At 39.8% G+C, this 20,239-nt stretch overlaps 1 protein-coding gene across 2 annotated transcripts in view; it reads left to right on the top strand.

The window, feature by feature from the left end:
* The first annotated feature begins 7,705 nt into the window (after positions 1-7,705).
* The window catches only part of TBC1D19 (TBC1 domain family member 19), a 144,284-nt gene continuing 131,750 nt past the window's right edge, over positions 7,706-20,239 (top strand). For both annotated transcript variants that reach the window (XM_068975259.1, XM_068975260.1), the window contains exon 1: positions 7,706-7,804. In XM_068975259.1, coding sequence (XP_068831360.1) covers positions 7,706-7,804 — 99 coding nt within the window. The remainder of the gene's footprint in view (positions 7,805-20,239) is intronic.

Consider the following 20,239-nt stretch of genomic DNA (forward strand, 5'->3'; position numbering starts at 1 on the left):
AGTGATGCTGTTTTAAAGTGTTTCCAGTATGTTCTGACATTAAGTAACATCACACACAAATGTGCATGGGCTAACTAAAATACTAGTGGTAAACCACAGCCACTATTCCCTTCCCCTTAGGGACTCCAGATTGATATTGTTACTTTACTTTCTTTTAACAAAAGTGCTATATTACATACATTTTCATGTTTTAAATACAGTTTCATACAGTTTCATGAATTAAATTTTGTTCAGTGTTGGGAATCTGTAGAGACTCTTACACCTTACTTGGGACCCAACACAATGGACCACTGAACCCAGATACCCCGGCCTGAAAGGACTGTGGCCCAAGATCAAGAGGTCAGTCCCCCAAAGTGGAATCCAACTCATCAGGGACACACCAAGAACGGAAAAAGCATGAAGTAGGGTAAAGCACCAAAGGGTCCCACAAGAGAGAAAATCAGAATGGAAATTCTATAGGGAGACTCATGAAGTTAGGGAGATACTGAGGGGTCAAAATAGAATGGGACTTGGTGGAGGCAAGTGTGTAAAAAAACTACTGTTAAAGACCTATGCTAAGGACATGGACATGTCTTGTATCGGTTAATTTTATGTGTCACCCTGGCTAGACATGTTGTTCATTTCTTTGGGCCAACACTAATCTAGAAATTGCTGTGAATGTCTTTGGGTATAATTAGCACCTACAGTCTCTTAACTTTAAAGTAAAGCAGGTTGCCCTTGATAATGTGGTTGGCCTCATTCAGAGTTGTTGACCTTAAGAGCAAAAACTGAGGTTTCCTGAAGAAGAAGGATTCTACCTCAAGTCTATATCCTAGAAATTCTGCTTGTTTCCAGCCTGTTGCCCTGCGGATTTTGGACTCCAGATCACAATCTCAACTCTTACCTGAATTTCCAGCCTGCTGACTTGCTCTACAGAATTCAGGCCTTGCAAGCCTCATAGTCATGTGAGTCGATTTCTTAAAATCAATCTATCTATATCTGCACTGTATCTATATATCTCTATCTCTATCTCTATTGCTTCTCTTCCTCTGGAGAATCCTGACTGATAAAATCTCTCTTGCCATTCTTCTGTAATGTAAGTATGTAAAGTCTGGAAGACTCTCCTGAGCTGGAAGATCGGGTTTAAAGCGGCAAAACCCCAGCAAACCTCAAGGATATTTTGAGCTACTTGAGAACCATTCTTTTAGTGCAGTCTTCGTCTTTTCCCCTCTCCACCTGGAGAAAATTGGAAATGGTTATTGTTTCCTTTGACTTAAGAAGTGCCTGCTATTTTCCAGGTATCTTATTTGGTGTTAGTTATTTAGGTTGGGATCTCCTGAAAGCAGACTCTGAAATAAGAATTTGAGTGTAAACTGTGTGTTGGGGTGACTCCAGCAAATACTGGTGGGAGAGTAGGGAAGTGAGACAGGGAAGGAAAATAAAGCAGGGTATGCTAATAAATAGGGTAGAGTTGCAGGCTAAGGTTCAATGCCACTGAGACTTCTGGGAAACTGTGTGCTCTAAGGGCATACAGCTGTGCACCAGGAAATGGGCTGAATATCAAGAAGACAAATGGTGCATTTTCTAGATGTTTCATTATTAAAATATGTTTTATATTAAACACAGACATATTTTGGAAAACCCACATAGTCTTGTAAATTTTTGAGGTAAAGCTTGGAAACGCAAAGATATTTTGAGGTATTTAAGAGCCAGTCTTTTAGTGCAGTCTTTGTCTTTTTTTCCCTCTTTATCAAATCTGGTCTTTCAGTTTCCCATTTGAAAGCTTCTCCTTGCTGTTACAACCACTTTGTCCCAGGGCTCACAGCCTCGCTCCTTCCACTGCATAGAGCTCGTCACTGTGCTGTTGCTTAGTGTCTAAACAAAGACTCTTTGCAACCCCGGGGACTGTAGCCCACCAGGCCTCCTCTGTTCATGGGATTTCCCAGGCAAGAATACTGGAGGGAGTTGCTATTTCCTCCTCCAGGGAACTTTCCTGATCCAGAGATTGAACCCAAGTCTCCTGCATTGGCAAGTGAGTTCTTTATCGCTGAGCTACCAGAGAAGCCCTTGCATAGAATTTCTCTCTGGCTTAAGTCCGATAACAGACCTGTCAGCCACTTCCCTAGAACCTGCTCCTGTTAACCAGTGGGCCTGCTGGTTCTGCTCTAGAGGGCCATGCTCCGCCCCTCACTGCCTCTGCTCTCAGATGACGGGGTCTCTGACATATGGCGCTTGGTATTCTTTCTAGGTCTATAACTCGATCCTAATTCCCCATCTGCATCCATAGGGATAACGTGTATAGTCAGGCCCCATTGCAGTCTTTGACTTGATCCTAAGGACTTAATATTGTAGCTGTCTTATTCTTATATATATACATACTCATGGTTGCCTTGTATGTGCCACTATGCCTTCAAGAAAACTGGAACAATGACAGCTGGCAAATGGTATGCTGGTCTCCCAGGAGGTAACAGAAAACAGGCCATGTACAATAAAAAAGAACAGTATAAAAGGAAATATCCTGGAATGGAAGTGTGTGTGTGTGTGTGTGTGTGTGTGTGTGTGTGTGTGTGTGTGTGTGTGTGTGTGTGCATGTGCTGTTTGGAGGAGGCGGTGAGAAAGCGGAGTTGCAATCGCAGACACAGGGAGAAAATGAGCCAGGTGGAGCCTGCTCTACTCTGTTACCTGGAATGGGGTGGAAGTGCTGGAGGACTATCAGTAGGACCTCCCTTGGCAGCGGTAAATCTCTTTCTCCCCAAGCAGCACAGATTGTGTTGAAAAATAGATTGTTTCTAATATTCAGTTCCGCTTGTACAATCAGAGAGAATAACCTAGAATTTCAATAGACTGGTTTCTAGATAGAGAGAGCCCTTCATCAAAAGTCATTTATGCACAAGCCATTTCCTTCACATGTCACCAATTTTTGTCTTTTTTAGGAAAAAATAACAGTTGCAAATGTTTTGCTCTTGCCACATAATCATTTATTCATAGACTTTGTTTTACAAATGTGTCAACCTTGTTTTTAGCTTTTAAAATATATCATGATGCTGAGAAATTGCCACATCTAGAAGTATTATCATTTAGATTCTGGGTCTTAAACTGCACACGATCAACTCTTTGTGAATAGCAAGTGATCTGAATATTGCCTAACTCTAAGGATTTTCATTGATTTTTAGTCTGACTGGCCCAAATATCAATCAGAGAAGTTCATTTACAAGTGTTCATACCATAGTAAAATTTTATACTGAAAGCATTTTGGACAATACGGCAGCATCAGCAAGCAATTCTCCTTCATCCTTCTCCCAGGTTTGAGAATAAAATACTAGATCATTTCTTGCCAGACTTTCATGTAGCATTTTTTCTGGGGCTTCTTAAAAAAATAGTCTTTCCTCAAAACAGAGACACACACAGTCATTGAGAACTTTTATTTTTCTACCCCTCTGCAGTTGTAGGCAGCAGCAGAGAACATGTCTCTTGGATCTACAGCAGCCGTCTTGAGACTGAAGCAATAAGCTAGGTGGTGAAAGCTGGCATGCTAAGATGGTGAAACGGAAAAGAAAAGAAGAGGTCAGATTCTTGATGATGCTTTTTTGAGACACTGAACCAAAATTGGGACACTATTCCAAATTTGTTGCTAACAATAATTTAAACCACTGTTATTTGTTATTTGGATTTCTCTCCTGAGAGCTTTAGAATTTACAAGGAGTCAACACAGTTTCGAGATTGTTCACAGAGTCAGTAGCCCAGTCTTCCCCATTCACACACAGTTGTCTGGAACCAGAGGAAGAAAAGATGGGGAGTGGAGACTAGCAGAGTCTGGTACTTACCCTGGACTCGGAAATGAGGTATAGCCACCTTGTAAAGAGAGGTGGCAAGGAGAATCAAAGAGGTTTTTTCATGAGGGCTTTGCTGAGCCTTGGGATTTAAATACTTCTGGTATTTTGCAGCTTTGGGAGCACCAAGAACAGCACCCTGGACAGTGGCTTGGGGGCACTGGACATCACCAGAGCAGACAGAGAAGATCATGAGGAGAAATTTTCTCACACACAGCTGTGTCATTTCCTAACAATTCTCAGGAGTAACAGGAAGAGACTTCTAAGAGGAGCCTGAGGTCTTGTGCTAGTGCGTGGGGCTAACTACCCAGTGACAGGTAGTCGATAGCACTACGAGCTCATTTGCTCCCAAAGACAGTGGGATCTGTTGACATTCATGATCCACATGACACATATCATAATTTTTATTAAAGTAAATTCCTGACAACATACAATTCAAGCCATTCTGCAGACACAGTATGCTAAAAGCAGTTCGTGTGTGCTTAGCCGCTCAGTCATGTCTGCCTCTTTGCAACTCCATGGACTGTATAGCCCTCCAGGCTCCTCTGTCCATGGAATTCTCCAGGCAAGAATAGTGGAGCAGGATGACATTCCTTTCTCCAGGGGATCTTCGTGACCCAGGGATTAAACCCAGGTCTCCTGCATTGCAGGCAGATTCTTTACTGTCTGAGCTACCTGGGAAGCCCAGTGTCTCTTTCAAAAATAATAGCTGAAAATAATTTTCATTGTAAATTGTAGAGTTTATGCAAGCCATACTCATGTGAATAAAATAAGGACATGTTCTGATATACCCTAAAGAGTGCCTTAATTTTGTGTTAGACTGGCAGGGTGTTTTTGATGTGGTCCACATCCATGCCTCTGTGAGGCCACTGGTCAGTGATTTTCAAATGCATCCCCTCACCCACAGTGAAATCTGACATGACATTGTAAGTGAAACAGATCAAAGTAGAGCAGCTCTGAAGAAGTCAGTCATGACTGGGCACAGGGCCTTACGCATGCTGGCCCAGAGCACCTCTGCTCTGAATTTGAGGCAATTTTGAGGAGACTTCAGTCTTCATCAGTTTTAATTATTCAGATGATTTGGATCTCTTTGGCTATTCATCTGTTAGTCTGGGTCATGGTACACTCAAAAATGTCAGAAACAGTGTATTTTCCCAATCCTCGACCCTGTTAGGTAAAGTAAGAATTTCCAAGGCAAAGTTCTCCCTTGAGGGACAGAGAAAGGAAGCAGTACCTTCTGTTTGTTACAAGACAATTACTTTAAAGTAATAAAATTTCCAGATACACAAGTGAAAGGGGTCTGCTTACCATTTTAGCCCTTTGTGTACTGGGCTCACCATCCCTTTGGGACTGAGAATTCCTTGAGAGAAGGGACCATTGCTTACTCATATTTGTATTCCTTGCCATTCCTAGCACAGAGAGGTGTTCTGAAAAGTGTGGCTAAATTGAATTGAAAAAAGAACAGAGGGCACGCTAGGATCGAATTATATTCCAAACACATCTGCTTCTATGAATGTGAGAAACACTTTTTAATGTTAAGATTAAATTTTATTTTTGCTTGAGCATGCCATCAAAATAAAATTTTAACTTTCTGATTGCTGCTTTAAGACTGAAAATTATTTTCTCCTTAAAAGAAAAAATTTTAAAGCCTCTATGTGTGCAAAGAGTTGCGCTGGTTACTTTCATATGTCTTGCTGCATTTCTTCAGGTACTTTCTATTCCCTTGTCAATTGAACAGGGGACTGTTTTGTCAAATTATCCAATTTTAATATTTAATGTATTATTATTTGCTGATATTTTAAGACTAGGTAGACTATCCCCTCAGATGCGTCTTTTATCCTCTTGTTACAGAAGAGAAAGTGGAAACTCTGATGATGGAGGACTTGAGCAGCTCCAAAGGAGTAGAGCAGGAGGGGAACCCAGACTTTTCTGACTCAAGGCACTGTGCTTATTCTTCAGCTCCACGAATTCATTTCTTTCCCTTCTATATTTTATGACCCTTCTTAACCTAAACATTCCTATCTCTTCAGTTATTAATCATGTCACCCTTTTCGATCTCAAAAACACTGTCTCCACTGCTGTTTTTTGTTGTTATTGTTGTTCATAGTGACATTCATGCAGAGATTCTTCAATGGGTGGGATATTGGGATAAACGGACTGTAGACAGTTGAGGACATGCACTCATACACAAGTCTGAGAAATTCTGAGTTGTGGGAGAATGTTTTGTAGAGAAACCACATGTTTTGTAGAGTATGTAAATTGCCTTAAGCACCAGGTTTGATCCCTGTGTTGAGAAGATCCCCTGGAGGAGGGCAAGGCAACCCACTCCATGATTCTTGCCCAGAGAATCCCCATGGACAGAGAAGCCTGGCAGGCTACAGTCCATGGGGTGGCAAAGAATCAGACACGACTGAAAAACTAACACACTTTCCCCCTTGCCTGCCTCACTCCAAAGAAACAAACCTGACCAAAGGGGTTATTTGGGACCTGTGTTTATCATCATAATATTCTGAAGGCCAGGGTACTGCCCATAGATGCCAGAAGTCTGGTCCCTTTGAATTTCTATTGTTTACCTGTTCTAGTCTTTTGCTATTTAGAATATAGGCCTTGGGCCACCAGGGTCACCATCTCTTGGAAACTTGCTAACAGTGCGATTAGCAGGTCCTACCAGAGGCCTATTAAATCAGAAGATCTGTTGTGCCTAAGCACATTAGAGTTTAATGCAGTTATACTAGCGTAGTTTTTGCCAGCAATCTTGGTCTCTTTTCTTGGAATCCTATATTTTCTCTGCTTAAAATATATGCATGCACATATTTGAATTTAATTCCTGATTATTTTGGTGAGGTTATTCTAATACATGTATTATTCCATAGGCCTTTCAAAATTAGCTGCCTTTTGGAATGTCATTCAATTAATTAGATACTTCTAGTTCTCTTAAAAATTTTTGCTATGTTACATTGATGTCAAGAACCATGTTTTATTTACCTTTATGCGTACACGATTTCTTGTATGTAAAAGCTCAGTAAGTTGAAAGCTGAATGAATTTTGAATTGAGTTTTGATTGAATGAGTGAGTGCATGGAAGAAGAGGAAATCTATTTAGATGGCACATTCCTTAAGACTCGGACAATGTCTTAGCTACCACCGAAATGCCAACGCTTCAGAGAAAATCTATCAATAAAATGCTTATTATTATAGCTGTTAGGTAAGAAGACGCTGTATATTTATTCCTGGCATAAGACCCCAGAGAACAGAAACAGAAAAGGAAATAAAGTGGACCGCTAAGTACCGGGCTAGGCACCCTCACGATTGTTATCTCAGCGAATCTTCACAGCATCTTGTCAGCTGGGTATTATTTTGCTGAGGCTGAAAGCGAGTTGTTAACTTTAAGCACCTCGCCCAAGTTCACGCAGCCAGGGTCAGAGCCTTGTAAGTTTTGGAAGTCATTTGCCATTTCATTGTGTGCACGGCCCTGTTTTCTGTAGAGACTGGAAAGTGGAAAAGGAATGATCCTTCATAATAAAACACAAAAATACACAGCTTTCTGATTTTCCCTGATGCATCAGAAGCTCTGTAGATCTGGAGAAAAGAGACCCTCTTCTTGCCTTTCCACCACAGACTAAGTGGGAACAATGGAATTGGAAAGCTACTCTCCCCTCCCCCCACTCCGCAGAGCGCTTTCTGCCAGCGGAACGCAGGTGCTGGGCCTTCAGGCTTGAGGGGCGGACCAGAGAGGAACGGACTCACGGCCTGGTAGTTGCCTAGTAACGCCCGCTGGAGGCGTCCCAGTGTAATAAGGTCCCCGAGAAGTGTCACTGGTCTAGAGTGGGGCCCCGAACGTGGCCAGTGCTCTCCGCGCTAGCGGCCCCCGCTACTTGGCGGGGTAGGACAGGGGAAATGTTGCAGGAGGAGTCGGATCTGTCTCTCATTATTGCCCAGATAGTACAAAAGCTCAAAGGCTCAAATTTGTACGCTCAGTTGGAACGGCAGGCCTGGGTAAGTGAGGCTGTGGGAAGGGGTGGAGACCCGCGGGGCCGCGGCGATGCCCCGGCTCCTTCTGCCTCCGGCAGACCTAAGCCCGAGCCCGCCTCGGCCCTCTTCAGCTCCGCTCCTGGGCACGGAAAATCCTCCCTGCCCCTTGTAAGCTCCACTTGCTCAGTCTCGGGCGTCGGGTAATAGATTTATTTTTAAAGTAGGGTGGGGCACATCATACCTTTCTTTTAGGCCAGAGAACTGCTGAGGCTATTCATTCATAGTGTAGAGCTTTACAGAATCTAATCTAATCTAATCTAAGCTGCTGAAATCGTTGGAGGTAGGTTGAAGTATACCTTCCTTCGCTTTTTCCATCCTGCAGGTGTGTTTGAGCCCCCAGGTTCCTTTTGACTTTGGCTTCTATGACCTTGCTGTCTACCCTCCGTGCAATGAATGATTCCCCCTCTAACGGCCCACCAGGCATTCCTTATTTTCTACTGTGCTAGCTTCTTTGGATGCAGAGATTGATCAGGAGACCTTTGCCTTTTTTTGTGAATGTGACAAATGGAATCCTACAGTATGTGAATTTTTGTGCTTTGTCATTTTGCATAATTTGAGATTCATTCATGTAGTTGCTATTTCAGTAGTTATGTTTCTTTTGATTGTAGAATAATATTTCATTGTTTGAATGTACTACGATTTGTTTATCCATTCCTTGGTTGCTGGGGAATTTCAGTTACAGAGTTATGTTTTGTTTCCATTTATAAACATTATAAGTAAAGCTGATATATGCCTTCTGGTATAGTTTTTTTTTTTCCCCTTTAAAAAGTTTCTTTTCTCTTGAATAAATACTCTGGAGTGGAACTGCTGAGTTGTATGGTAAGTGTATGTGTGTAAGAATCTACCAAACTTTTCCAAAGTGGCTGTATTATTTTGCATTCCCACAGCCATTATGAGGATTGCTCTGCATCCTTGCTAGTGCTTGGTGTTAATTTTTAATAAATTAATTTTTATTTGCAATTATGCTCCTCTAAATCTCTCTCTCTTTTTTTTTTTTTTGGCCAGGAAAACCTGACTTTTTATTTCTTAAATACTGTAAAGGAAGAAGGGGGCGGGGGGGAAATGGTCCCCTGATGATGGAGGGCCATGGAGCCAGGGATTGTCAGCAAAGGCCCTGTGGGCATTCAGGAAGCGCTGGGGGCTTAGTTGGGGTCTTCCTGCAGTCGCTTTTGTATGTCAGCCCAGAGCTTGCATATCTTGGAGGACATACCACTGAGTGCCTTAAAAAAAATGGTGTTTGTTAAAATCTTTTGCCTTAAAAAAATTGGTGTTTGTTCTCATACTGGTGAATTGTACGGATTCTTTATGTATGACATAAGTCCCTTATTGGGCTTCCCTACCCACTCCAGTGTTCTTGCCTGGAGAATCCCAGGGATAGGGGAGCCTGGTGGGCTGCTGTCTATGGGGTCGCACAGAGTCAGACACGACTGAAGTGACTTAGCAGAGTGGCTTAGTGGTAAAGAATCTACCTGCTAAGGCAGGAGATGTGGGTTCGATTCTTGGGTCAGGAAGATCCCCTGGAGAAGGAAATACTCTCTCCAATATTTTTTGCCTGGGAAATCCCATGGACAGAGGAGCCTGGTGGTCTACAGTCCACAAGGTGGCAAAAGAGTTGGATACAACTTAGTGACTAAACAACATATGATTTGTGTTACACATTCTATTAAAAATTTCCCCAAATATTTTATGTTTTTTAGTACTATTAAAATTCTGATTTTTTTCTTAAGTTTCCAATTATTTGTTCTTTTTTCATTTGTTCTTAGTATACAGAAATATAATTGATCTTTGTATATTTACCATGTGTCCTGGGGCCTTACTAAACTTATGTATTTGTTATAATACCTTTTTTTGTAGATGACTTAGGATTTTACAAGTCAGGTGTCATTTGTGAATAAAGATGTTTTACATCTTCCTTTCCAATCAGTGTGCCTTTTAATTCTTTTTCTTGCCTCGTTACACTGGCTAGTGATTCCAGTGTGATGTTGCCTAGATGCTTTTTGTTAAGTTGAAGAAACACTCTTCTATTCCTTGTTTTCTGAGCGTTTTATTACTAATTGATGTTGAGTTTTTTTCCTCAGATTTCATAGTTTATAGTTTACTATTGTTGTGGACTCTTATGTATTTTAACAAATAAATAATGACATGTATCTAACATTGTACAGCATGGTTTTTGATAGCATAAAAATACTGTGCTTCTCTTGCTCATCCCTTCTTCTTGCTGAACCTCAGGCAGCCACTTATCTTTTTACTGTCTCCATAGTTTTGCTTTTTTCAGGATGTCATATATGTAGTTGAAGTCATACAATACGTAGCCTTTTCAGATGGGCTTCTTTCACTTAGTAATATGTATTTAAGTTTCCACCTTCTGTTTATAGCTTCATAGCTTATTTCTTTTTAGTGCTGAGTAATATTCCATTCCACTGTTTCCCCATCTATTTCCTATGAAGTGATGGGACCAGATGCCATGATCTTTGTTTTCTGAATGTTGAGCTTTAAGCCAACTTTTTCACTCTCCTCTTTCACTTTCATCAAGAGGCTTTTTAGTTCCTCTTCACTTTCTGCCATAAGGGTGGTGTTATCTGCATATCGGAGGTTATTGATACTTCTCCCGGCAATCTTGATTCCAGCTTGTGCTTCTTCCAGCCCAGCGTTTCTCATGATGTACTCTACATATAAGTTAAATAAGCAGGCTGACTGCAGATGGTGATTGCAGCCATGAAATTAAAAGATGCTTACTCCTTGAAACGAAAGTTAAGAACAACCTAGATAGCATATTGAAAAGCAGAGATATTACTTTGCCAGCAAAGGTCCATCTAGTCAAGGATATGGTTTTTCCAGTGGTCATGTATGGATGTGAGAGTTGGACTGTGAAGAAAGCTGAGCACCGAAGAATTGATGCTTTTGAACTGTGGTGTTGGAGAAGACTCTTGAGAGTCCCTTGGACTGCAAGGAGATCCAACCAGTCCATCCTAAAGGAGGTCAGTCCTGGGTGTTCATTGGAAGGACTGATGTTGAAGCTGAAACTGCAGTACTTTGGCCACCTCATGTGAAGAGTTGACTCACTGGAAAAGACCCTGATGCTGGGAAGGATTGGGGGCAGGAGGAGAAGGGGAAAACTGAGGATCAGATGGCTGGATGGCATCACCAACTCGATGGACATGAGTTTGAGTGAACTTGGGGAGTTGGTGATGGACAGGGAGGCCTGGTGTACTGTGATTCATGGGGTCGCAAAGAGTTGGACACGACTGAGTGACTGAACTGAACTGAACTGAACTGAATATTCCATGGCCTAGATGTATGACTGCTTGTCCATTCACTGAAAGATATTGGCTGCTTTCAACTTTTGGCATTTATGAATAAAGCTGCTGCAAACATTCATGTGCAGGTTTTCGAATGGAGACATTTCCAACTCATTTGGGTAAATACCAAGGATTGTAATTGCTGGATTATATGTAAGAATAGTTTATAAGAAACAGCCAACCTGTCATCCAATGCTTTGCTTATTTTTATTTTTTAAATTAATTTTTAATTTTTATTGGAGTACAGTTGCTTTTGGCAGCTGAAGTTTGTCTTGTGGCACATAGTGGGTGAGAGAGTCCTCTCTCTCCCTAGTGCTGACTTTCCTCTGCTTTGTACTGCTTTAGGGTTTGGGGCCTGTGCGAGTTTTCTTATGTTTCCATGAGGAAGGTAGTTTTTCAACAGTCATAATCCCCAGAGGCTTCCCCTGTGCCTAAGTGGTAAAGAACCCGCCTGCTGGTCAGGAACCATAAGAGACATGGGTTTGATCCCTGGGTCAAGAAGATCCCCTGGAGGAGGGCATGGCAACCCACTCCAGTTTTCTTGCCAGGTAAATCCCATGGACAGAGGAGCCTGGCGGGCTACAGTCCATGGGGTCACAAAGAGTCAGACACGACTGAGTACACTCTCATACACCCAGAGCCTCTGCCTTTTCCAGAGGTTTAAGGCCTCTTCCTTAAATGAGAGGGGAGTTTGGGCAATGTGGTAGGGTTGTATGCTGCTTTTGTAGTGGTGGCCTATCCTTTCTTGCACACCTGTGCCACAGAAAGGGACCCTTTGCACTTCCCTGCTCTACCCTCAGCCCTGACAGAGACATTTGGAAAAGAGCATGCAAGTGTGAATTCCCCTGTGTTTTGAGCTCCCAGTGTTTCTGGGACATGCTAGCCCACATTTCATCTATAACAGTTAATTTTAGCTGAATTTTTCTTTCTTGCTTGTACAGTAGCCTCCTTTTCCTCCTGTGCTTTGTCAAATATTAAATAGTTTGTAGTTCCATCTGTCTTTACAGGGGCTTGTTACTGTTTGGAATTTGAATCACTTGATTGTCTTAAAACTTCATTTTTCTGTTGAGTTCAAAAGTTAAGATTTTTGTAGATTATACCACTCTTTCTCATTGTTATGGTGGGAGTAATATTTTCTTGTTCTGACTTCCCACATCCTATACATTAGCAGAAATCCAATAATAAATGTTGAAGGATTGAACCTATGTCAGTGAGAAAGGTTGGTCTGTAATTTTCCTTTCTTGTAATGTCTTTGACAAGTTTGTGCTGGCCTGATAAAATGTTACAGAAGTGTTTGCCTCCTTTTTTCTTTTCTATTTGATGCAAGAGTATTACAAGACAGTGTTATTTCTTTATTAAATGTTTAGAAGAAGTCTCATTGACGCCTGTGTGTCAGATTTTCTTTTGAGAAGGTTTTTTTTTTTAATTAGTAAAGCTTTATTTTTTAGGATGGTTTTAGGCTTGCAGAAAAACTGGGCAGAAATACAGAGTTCTCATACATCTCCTCTCCTTACACACAATTTCCTTTATTAGCATCTTGCATTAGTGTGCTACATTTGTTACTATTGGTGAACCAGTTGATACTGATACATTACTGTTAAAGTCCACATTTTACATCATGGCTCACTCTTTGTATTGTAGAGGTCTATGGGTTTCAACAAATGTGTGATACCATGTATCCACTATTCCAGTATCTCACAGAATAACTTCAGTTCAGTTCAGTTAGTTCAGTTGCTCAGTCATGTCCAATTCTTTGCAACCCCATGGACCTCCCTGTCCATCCCCAACTCCTGGAGTTTACTCAAACTCATGTCCATCGAGTTGGAGATGCCATCCAACCATCTCCTCTTCTGTCATCCCCTTCTCCTCCTGCCTTCAATTTTCCCAGCATCAGAGCCTTTTCAAATAAGTCAGTTCTTTACATCAGGTGGTCAAAGTATTGCAGTTTCAGCTTCAGCATCAGTCCATCCAATGAATATTGAGGACTGATTTCCTTTAGGTGGACTGGTTGGATCTCCTTACAATTCAAGGGACTTTCAAGAGTCTTCTCCAACACCACAGTTCAAAAGCATCAATTCTTCAGCACTCAGCTTTCTTTATAGTCCAACTCTTATATCCATACATGACTACTGGGGAAACCATACCTTTGACTAGATGGACTTTTGTTGGCAAAGTAATGTCTCTGCTTTTTGATATGCCATCTAGGTTGGTCATACTTCACTGTCCTGAAAATCCTCTGTGCTCTGCCTATTCATTCCTCCCTCCTTTCAAGCCCCCAGCAACCACTTGACTTTTACTGTCTCTGCATTTTTGCCCTTAAGAATGTCTCACTGTTGTAATTATGCAGTATGTAGCTTTTCAGATTAACTTCTTTTACTTGGCAATGTGCCTTATGTTACTGTATATCTTTTTGTGCCTTGACAGCTTTTTCTTTTTCTGAATAATATGATATTGTGAGGGTATGTCACTTCATTTGTACATTCACTGTCTTTTGAAGGACATCTTGGTTGCTTTCAAGTTTGGTGGTTATGAATAAAACTGGTATAAACATTCCTGGGTAGATTTTTGTGTTGACATGAGTTTTCAGCTAATTTGGCTAAATACCAAGAAGCATAATTTCTGGTTTGTAAGACTTTGGTAGAAACTGACAACTTGTCTTCTGTTGTGGTTGTACCATTCTGCATTCCCACCAGCCTTCAATGACCGTTCCTGTTGCTCCATGTTCTTGCCAGAATTGGTGTTACCAGTGGCTTAGATTTTAGCCATTCTAATAGGTGTGTTGTGATATCTCACTGTGGTTTTAATTTACAGTTCCCTAGTGACATATGATAAGGAATATCTTCTCATGTTTTTATGTTATCTGTATGTTTTCTGTGGTGTGATGTCTGTTCAGGTCTTTTCATGTTTTTATTTGGGTGTTCTTATTGTTGAGTTTTAAGAGTATGTTTAGGGTACAAGCCCTTTATCAGATATGTGCTTTGCAAATATCTTCTCCCAATCTGTAGCCAGTCTTTTCATTCTCTTAGCAGTAACTTTCTAGAGAAATTTTTAATTTTAATGAAGTCCAACTTACCAATTTTTTTTCTTTTATGGATCATGTTTTTGGTAGTGTGTCCAAGAATTAATCTCCAAAACCAAGGTCACTTAGATTTTCATCCTTGTTATCTTTTAGAAGTCTTATAGTTCTGGGGTTTACATTTATGATCCATTAAAAAAAATACACACACACACACACATATTTTTTTTGGCATGCTGATGTCCAGTTGTTCTAGTACAGTTTGTTAAAAGGACTGTCTTTGCTTCATTGAATTGCTTTTGCTCTTTTGTCAAAGATAAATTGACTATAAATAATAAATACTGGAGCGAGTGTAGATAAAAGGGAACCCTCCTACACTGTTAGTGGGAATATAAATTGGTACAGCCACTGCAGAGAACAGTGTGGAGGTTCCTTAAAAAACTAAAAATAGAACTGCCATATGATCCAGCAGTCCCACCCCCGGGTATATACCCAGAGAAAACCGTAATTTGAAAAGATACATACACCCTAATATTCACTGCTACACTGTTTACTATTTACAGTAGCAAGACATGGAAGCAACCTATATGTCCATTGACAGAGGAATGGATAAAGAAAATGTGGTAGATGTGTAGAAAGAAATATTACTCAGCCATAAAAAAGAATGAAATGATACCATTTGCAGTAACATGGATGGACCTTGAGATTGTCATCCTGAGTAAAGTAAGTCAGAGAAGGACAAATGTCACATGATGTCGCTTACATGTGGAATCTAAAAAAAGTTATATTATATACCAATCTATATTATATTCTTATGCTATATTCTTTGCAGCCAAAGATGGAGTTTTGTGGTCAGCAAAAACAAGACCTGGAGCTGACTATGGCTCAGTTCATGAGCTCCTTATTGCAAAATTCAGACTTAAATTGAACAAACTAGGGAAAACCACTAGATCATTCAAATATAACCTAAATCAAATCCCTTATGATTATACAATGGAGGTGGCAAATAGCATTAGATTTGGTATACAGAGTGCCTGAAGAACTATGGACAGAGGTTCATATCATTGTATGAGACGCAGCGACCAAACATCCCCAAGAAAAAGAAATGCAAGAGGGCAAAGTGGTTGTCTGAGGAAGCCTTACAAATCGCTGAGAAAGAGAAGAAGTGAAAGGCAGAGGAGAAAAGGAAAGATGCACCCAACTGAATGCAGAATTCCAGAGAATACCAAGGAGAGTTAAGAAAGCCTTCTTAAGTGAACAACGCAAAGAAACAGAGGAAAACAATAGAATGGGAAAGATTAGAGATCTCTTCAAGAAACTTGGAGATATCAAGGGAACATTTCATGCAAAGATGGGGTCAATAAAGGACAGAAATGGCAAGGATCTAACAGAAGCATAAGATATTAAGAAAAGGTGGCAAGAGTACACAGAAGAACTATACAAAAAAGGTCTTAATGACCCAGATAACCACCATGGTGTGATCACTCACCTAGAGCCAGACATCCTGGAGTGTGAAGTCAAGTGACCTTAGGAAGCATTACTGCAAAGTTAGTGGAGGTGATAGAATTCTAGCAGAGCTATTTCAAATACTAAAAGGTGATACTGTGGAAGTGCTGCACTCAATATGCCAGCAAATTTGGGAAACTCAGCAGTGGCCACAGGACTGGAAAAGGTCAGTTTTCATTCTAATCCCAAAGAAAGGCAATGCCAACGAATGTTCATACTAGTGTACAGTTGCACTCATTTCACATGCTAGCAAAGTTTACTCAAAATCCCTCAAGCTGGGGGATTGTGACTGTATGTGAACTGAGAACTTCCAGATGTACAAGCTGGATTTAGAAAAGACAGAGGAACCAGAGATCAAATTGTCAACCTCCATTGGATGATAGTAAAAGCTATGGAATTCCAGAAAAACATTTGCTTCTGTTTCATTGACTACACTGAAGCCTCTGTCTGTGTGGATCACAACAAACTGTGGAAAATTCTTCAAGAGATAAGAATACTAAACTACCTTATCTGCCTTCTGTGAAAGTGTATTCAGGTCAAGAAATAACAGTTAGAACCAGACATGGAACAAAACATTGGTTCCAAATTGGTAAAGGAGTATGTCAAGGATGTATATTGTTACCCTGCTTATTTAGCTTATATGCAAAGTACATCATGTGAAATGCCAGGCTGGATGAATCACAAGCTGGAATCAAGATTGCCAGGAGAAATAGCAACCTCAGATATACAGATGATACCACTCTAATGAGGTCATTCTAATGGTATCTTCACTTTCATTAGAAAGTGAAGAGGAGCTAAAGAGCGTCTTGATGAAGGTGAAAAAGGAGAGTGAAAAACCTGGCTTAAAACTCAACATTTAAAAAACTAAGATCATGGTATCTGGTCCCATAACTTCATGGCAGATAGATGGAGAAAAAGTGGAAACAGTGACAGATTTTATTTCCTGGGCCCAAATCACTGCAGATGGTGACTGCAGCCATGAAATTAAAAGGTGCTTATTCTTTGGAAGAAAAGCTATCACAAACCCTAGACATCACTGAAATCACTTTGTTGACAATGGTCTGTATAGTCAAAGCTAGGGTTTTTCCAGTAGTCATGTATGGATATGAGAGTTGACCATAAAGAAGGCTGAACGCTGAAGAATTGATGCTTTTGAACTGTGGTGCCAGAGAAGACTCTTGAGAGTCCCTTGGACTGCAAGGAGATCAAACCAGTCAATCCTTAAGGAAATCAGTCCTGAATATTCATTGGAATGACCACTGCTGAAGCTGAAGCACCAATACTTTAGCCACCTGAGGCCAAGAACTGATTCATTTGAAAAGACCCTGATACTGGGAGAGATTGAGGGTATAACAGAGGATGAGATGGTTGAATGGCATCACTGACTCAGTGGACATGAGTTTAAGCAAACTCCGGGAGATAGCGAAAGACAGGGAAACCTGGCATGCTGCAGTACTTGAAGTTGCAAAGGAACTTAGCAGCTGAACAGTGAACAACAGCAACAACAGAAAAATGGCACAAGAACTAATTTACAGAAGAGAAGTAGAGTTATAGATGTAGAAAACAATTTTACGGTTACTGGGGCAGTGGGGTAGGCGGGATAGGGAAGAGGGATAAATAAGAGATTGGGATCAACATATACACATATATGTAGAAGCATATAAAATAGATAACTAATAAGGACCTACTGTATATAGCACAGGGATCTACTGTCTGTGTTTTTAACATTACCACATTTTCTTGATATTGGTAGCTTGATAATAAGCTGAAGTTGTCAGTCCTGCAACTTTGTTATGTTTTAGTATTGGAAAGTGTTTAAAGAACAGACTCATTTTTAATAGATATAGGAGTATTCAGATTTTCTATCCCTTCTATTGTCAGTTTTGATAAGTTGTGTTTTTGAAAGAATTTGTTTATTTAAATGTATGTGCATGCTTGCTTCGTCGCTCAGTGATGTCCAACTCTCTGCAACCCCATGGACTGCAGCCTGCCAGGCTCCTCTGTCCGTGAGATCCTCAAGGCAAGAATACTGGAGTGGGTTGTCATGCTCTCCTGTGGGGGATCTTTCCAACCCAGGGATTGAACCCAGGTCTCCTGCATTGGGCGAAATCTCCACTGTCTGAGCCACCAGAGAAGGCCATTTAGATGTATACCTGTGGCCGATTCATCTTGATGTATGACAAAAACCATCACAATATTGTAAAGTAATTATCCTGCAATTAAATAAATATTTTAAAAATAAATGATATAAATCATTGGTGTCTAGTTGTCTAAAACAAACTTTTATTTTTTTAATGTCTGAAAAATCTATCACAGTTTCCTATAATGAAAATTTGTGTGCATATGTGTTTTTGAATAGTTTTGCTAGGTGTTTATCAATTTTACTAATCTCATCAAAGAACCAATTTTGGCTTTAGTGCTTTTCTCTTAATTTTGGATCATATCTTTATTAGTAATTTTCTCCTACTTTCTATGAGATTGATTTGCTACCCTTTTATAGTTTCTTGAGATGGAAACTTAGAACATAAGTTTCAAGACATTTTTTCCTTTCTAAAATATCCATTTAAAACTATAATTTCCCCCTAAGCACTACTTTAACTGTATTCTAGCTTTAATGAGTCATTTTTAAAAAATATTCTTTTGTATAAAACATTCTATAATATTTTTTGTCACTTTAAAGATTTGATCCAAGGGTTATTCTCAGGTGTATTACCTAGTTTCCAAGCTATTGAAATTTTCTTTTCTTTTTTTTTTGCATTTTTATTGGGATTTTCTTTTTTGTGTGTGTTTTTTGAAGTTTAGTTGATGTACAATATTTATATAAGTTATAGGTGTACAATGTTGTGGTTCACAGTTTTTAAAGGCTGTACTTTCAGGTGGCTCAGTGATAAAGAATCCACCTGCCAGTGCAGGAGACACAGGAGATGTGGGTTCGATCCCTGGGTCAAGAAAATCCCTTGAAGAAGGAAATGGCAGCTCACTCCAGTATTCTTGCCTGAAAAATCCCATGGACAGAGGAGCCTGGTAGGCTATATAGTCCATGGGGCCACAAAGAGTCAGACGCGACTGAGCGACTGAGCACACGTATACTCCACTTACAGTTATTATGAAATATTGGCTATGTTCACTGTTTGTACAATATACCCTTGTAGCTCTTAGTTACAAAGTAGCTTTTTGTTACAAACTGTACCTAGCTTGTATCCCCTCTCTTTTTCCCTGTCCCCACTGGTAACCACTGGTTTGTCCTCTGTATCAGTAAGTCTGTTTCTCTTTTGTTTATTCACTGCTGCTGCTGCTGCTGCTGCTAAGTCGCCTCAGTCGTGTCCGACTCTGTGCAGCCCCATAGACGGCAGCCCACCAGGCTCCACCGTCCCTGGGATTCTCCAGGCAAGAGTACTGGAGTGGGTTGCCGTTTATTCACTAGTTTTTAAATTTTTTTTAGATTTCATGTAGAAGTGATATTACGTAGCATTTTGTCTTTCTCTGACTTATTTCAGTTAGCATAATGCATCCATGTTGCTGTAAATGGCAGTATTGATTCTTCCAAAACAAGAACACAGTGTATCTTTCCCTTTGTGTCATCTTCAGTTTCTTTCACCAGTGTCAAACAGTTTTCTGGGTATAGGATTTTTGTTTTCTTAGGTAGGTTAATTCCGAGGTATCTTATTGGTTTTGATGAGATGGTAAATGGAATTATTTCCTTAATTTCTTTTTTTATTATTAATGTATAGAAACACAACATTTCTGTATATTAGTTTTGTATTCTTCTACTTTATTGTTGAAGAAGCTCTTCTATAATAGTTTTCTGGTGGCATCTTTAGCATTTTCTATGTATAATACCATGTCATTGTTACTGATTTCCAACTTAATATCAGTATTGTCAGAGACATTCTCTGACTGGTTAAATCTTTTAAAAGTTGTTGAGGCTTGCATTGCAACCTAGTGTATAGTCAGTTTTGCTGTATATCCCATGTGCACTTGTAAAGAATGAAAGAATGTGTATACTGTCATTATTGGGTCAGGTTATCTGTATATATGTCACTGAAATCCAGGTGTCAATTATACTGTTCAGCTCTTCTATAATCTTACTGAATTTTTTTCTGTTTCTTATCAACTATTCAAAGAAATATGTTTAAATCTATCATGACTGTATATTTACTATTTCTTTTATTTCATTTAATTTTTAAATTTGAGGCTATTTCATTGGTTATACATAGATCTATATTGTGATAACTTCCTGATGGATTAATCCCTTAATCATTATGAAATGTCCTTTATTTCTAGTAAGGTTCTTGCCTTAAAGTCTGTTTTGTCTGATGTTAGTATAGCCACAGCAGCTTTTTTTGATTAGTGATTGCATGGTATGACTTTTTCATACTTTTATTTTCACCCTTTCTGCATCAAAATCATCATATAGTTGTCTTTTAAATCCAGGCTGACAAATCTTTTAATTTTATTAGTTAGTATATTTACTTTTAATGATTTTACTGATATATTTGGTTTTACATTATTGGTGTTAATATTTGTTTTTTCTTTTTTAAATTTTGCTTCATATTCTATTTTTTATATTCTTTTGGG

The sequence above is a fragment of the Capricornis sumatraensis genome, chromosome 7 (genome assembly GCF_032405125.1).
Source record: "Capricornis sumatraensis isolate serow.1 chromosome 7, serow.2, whole genome shotgun sequence".
In the NCBI taxonomy this organism is placed as follows: domain Eukaryota; kingdom Metazoa; phylum Chordata; class Mammalia; order Artiodactyla; family Bovidae; genus Capricornis; species Capricornis sumatraensis.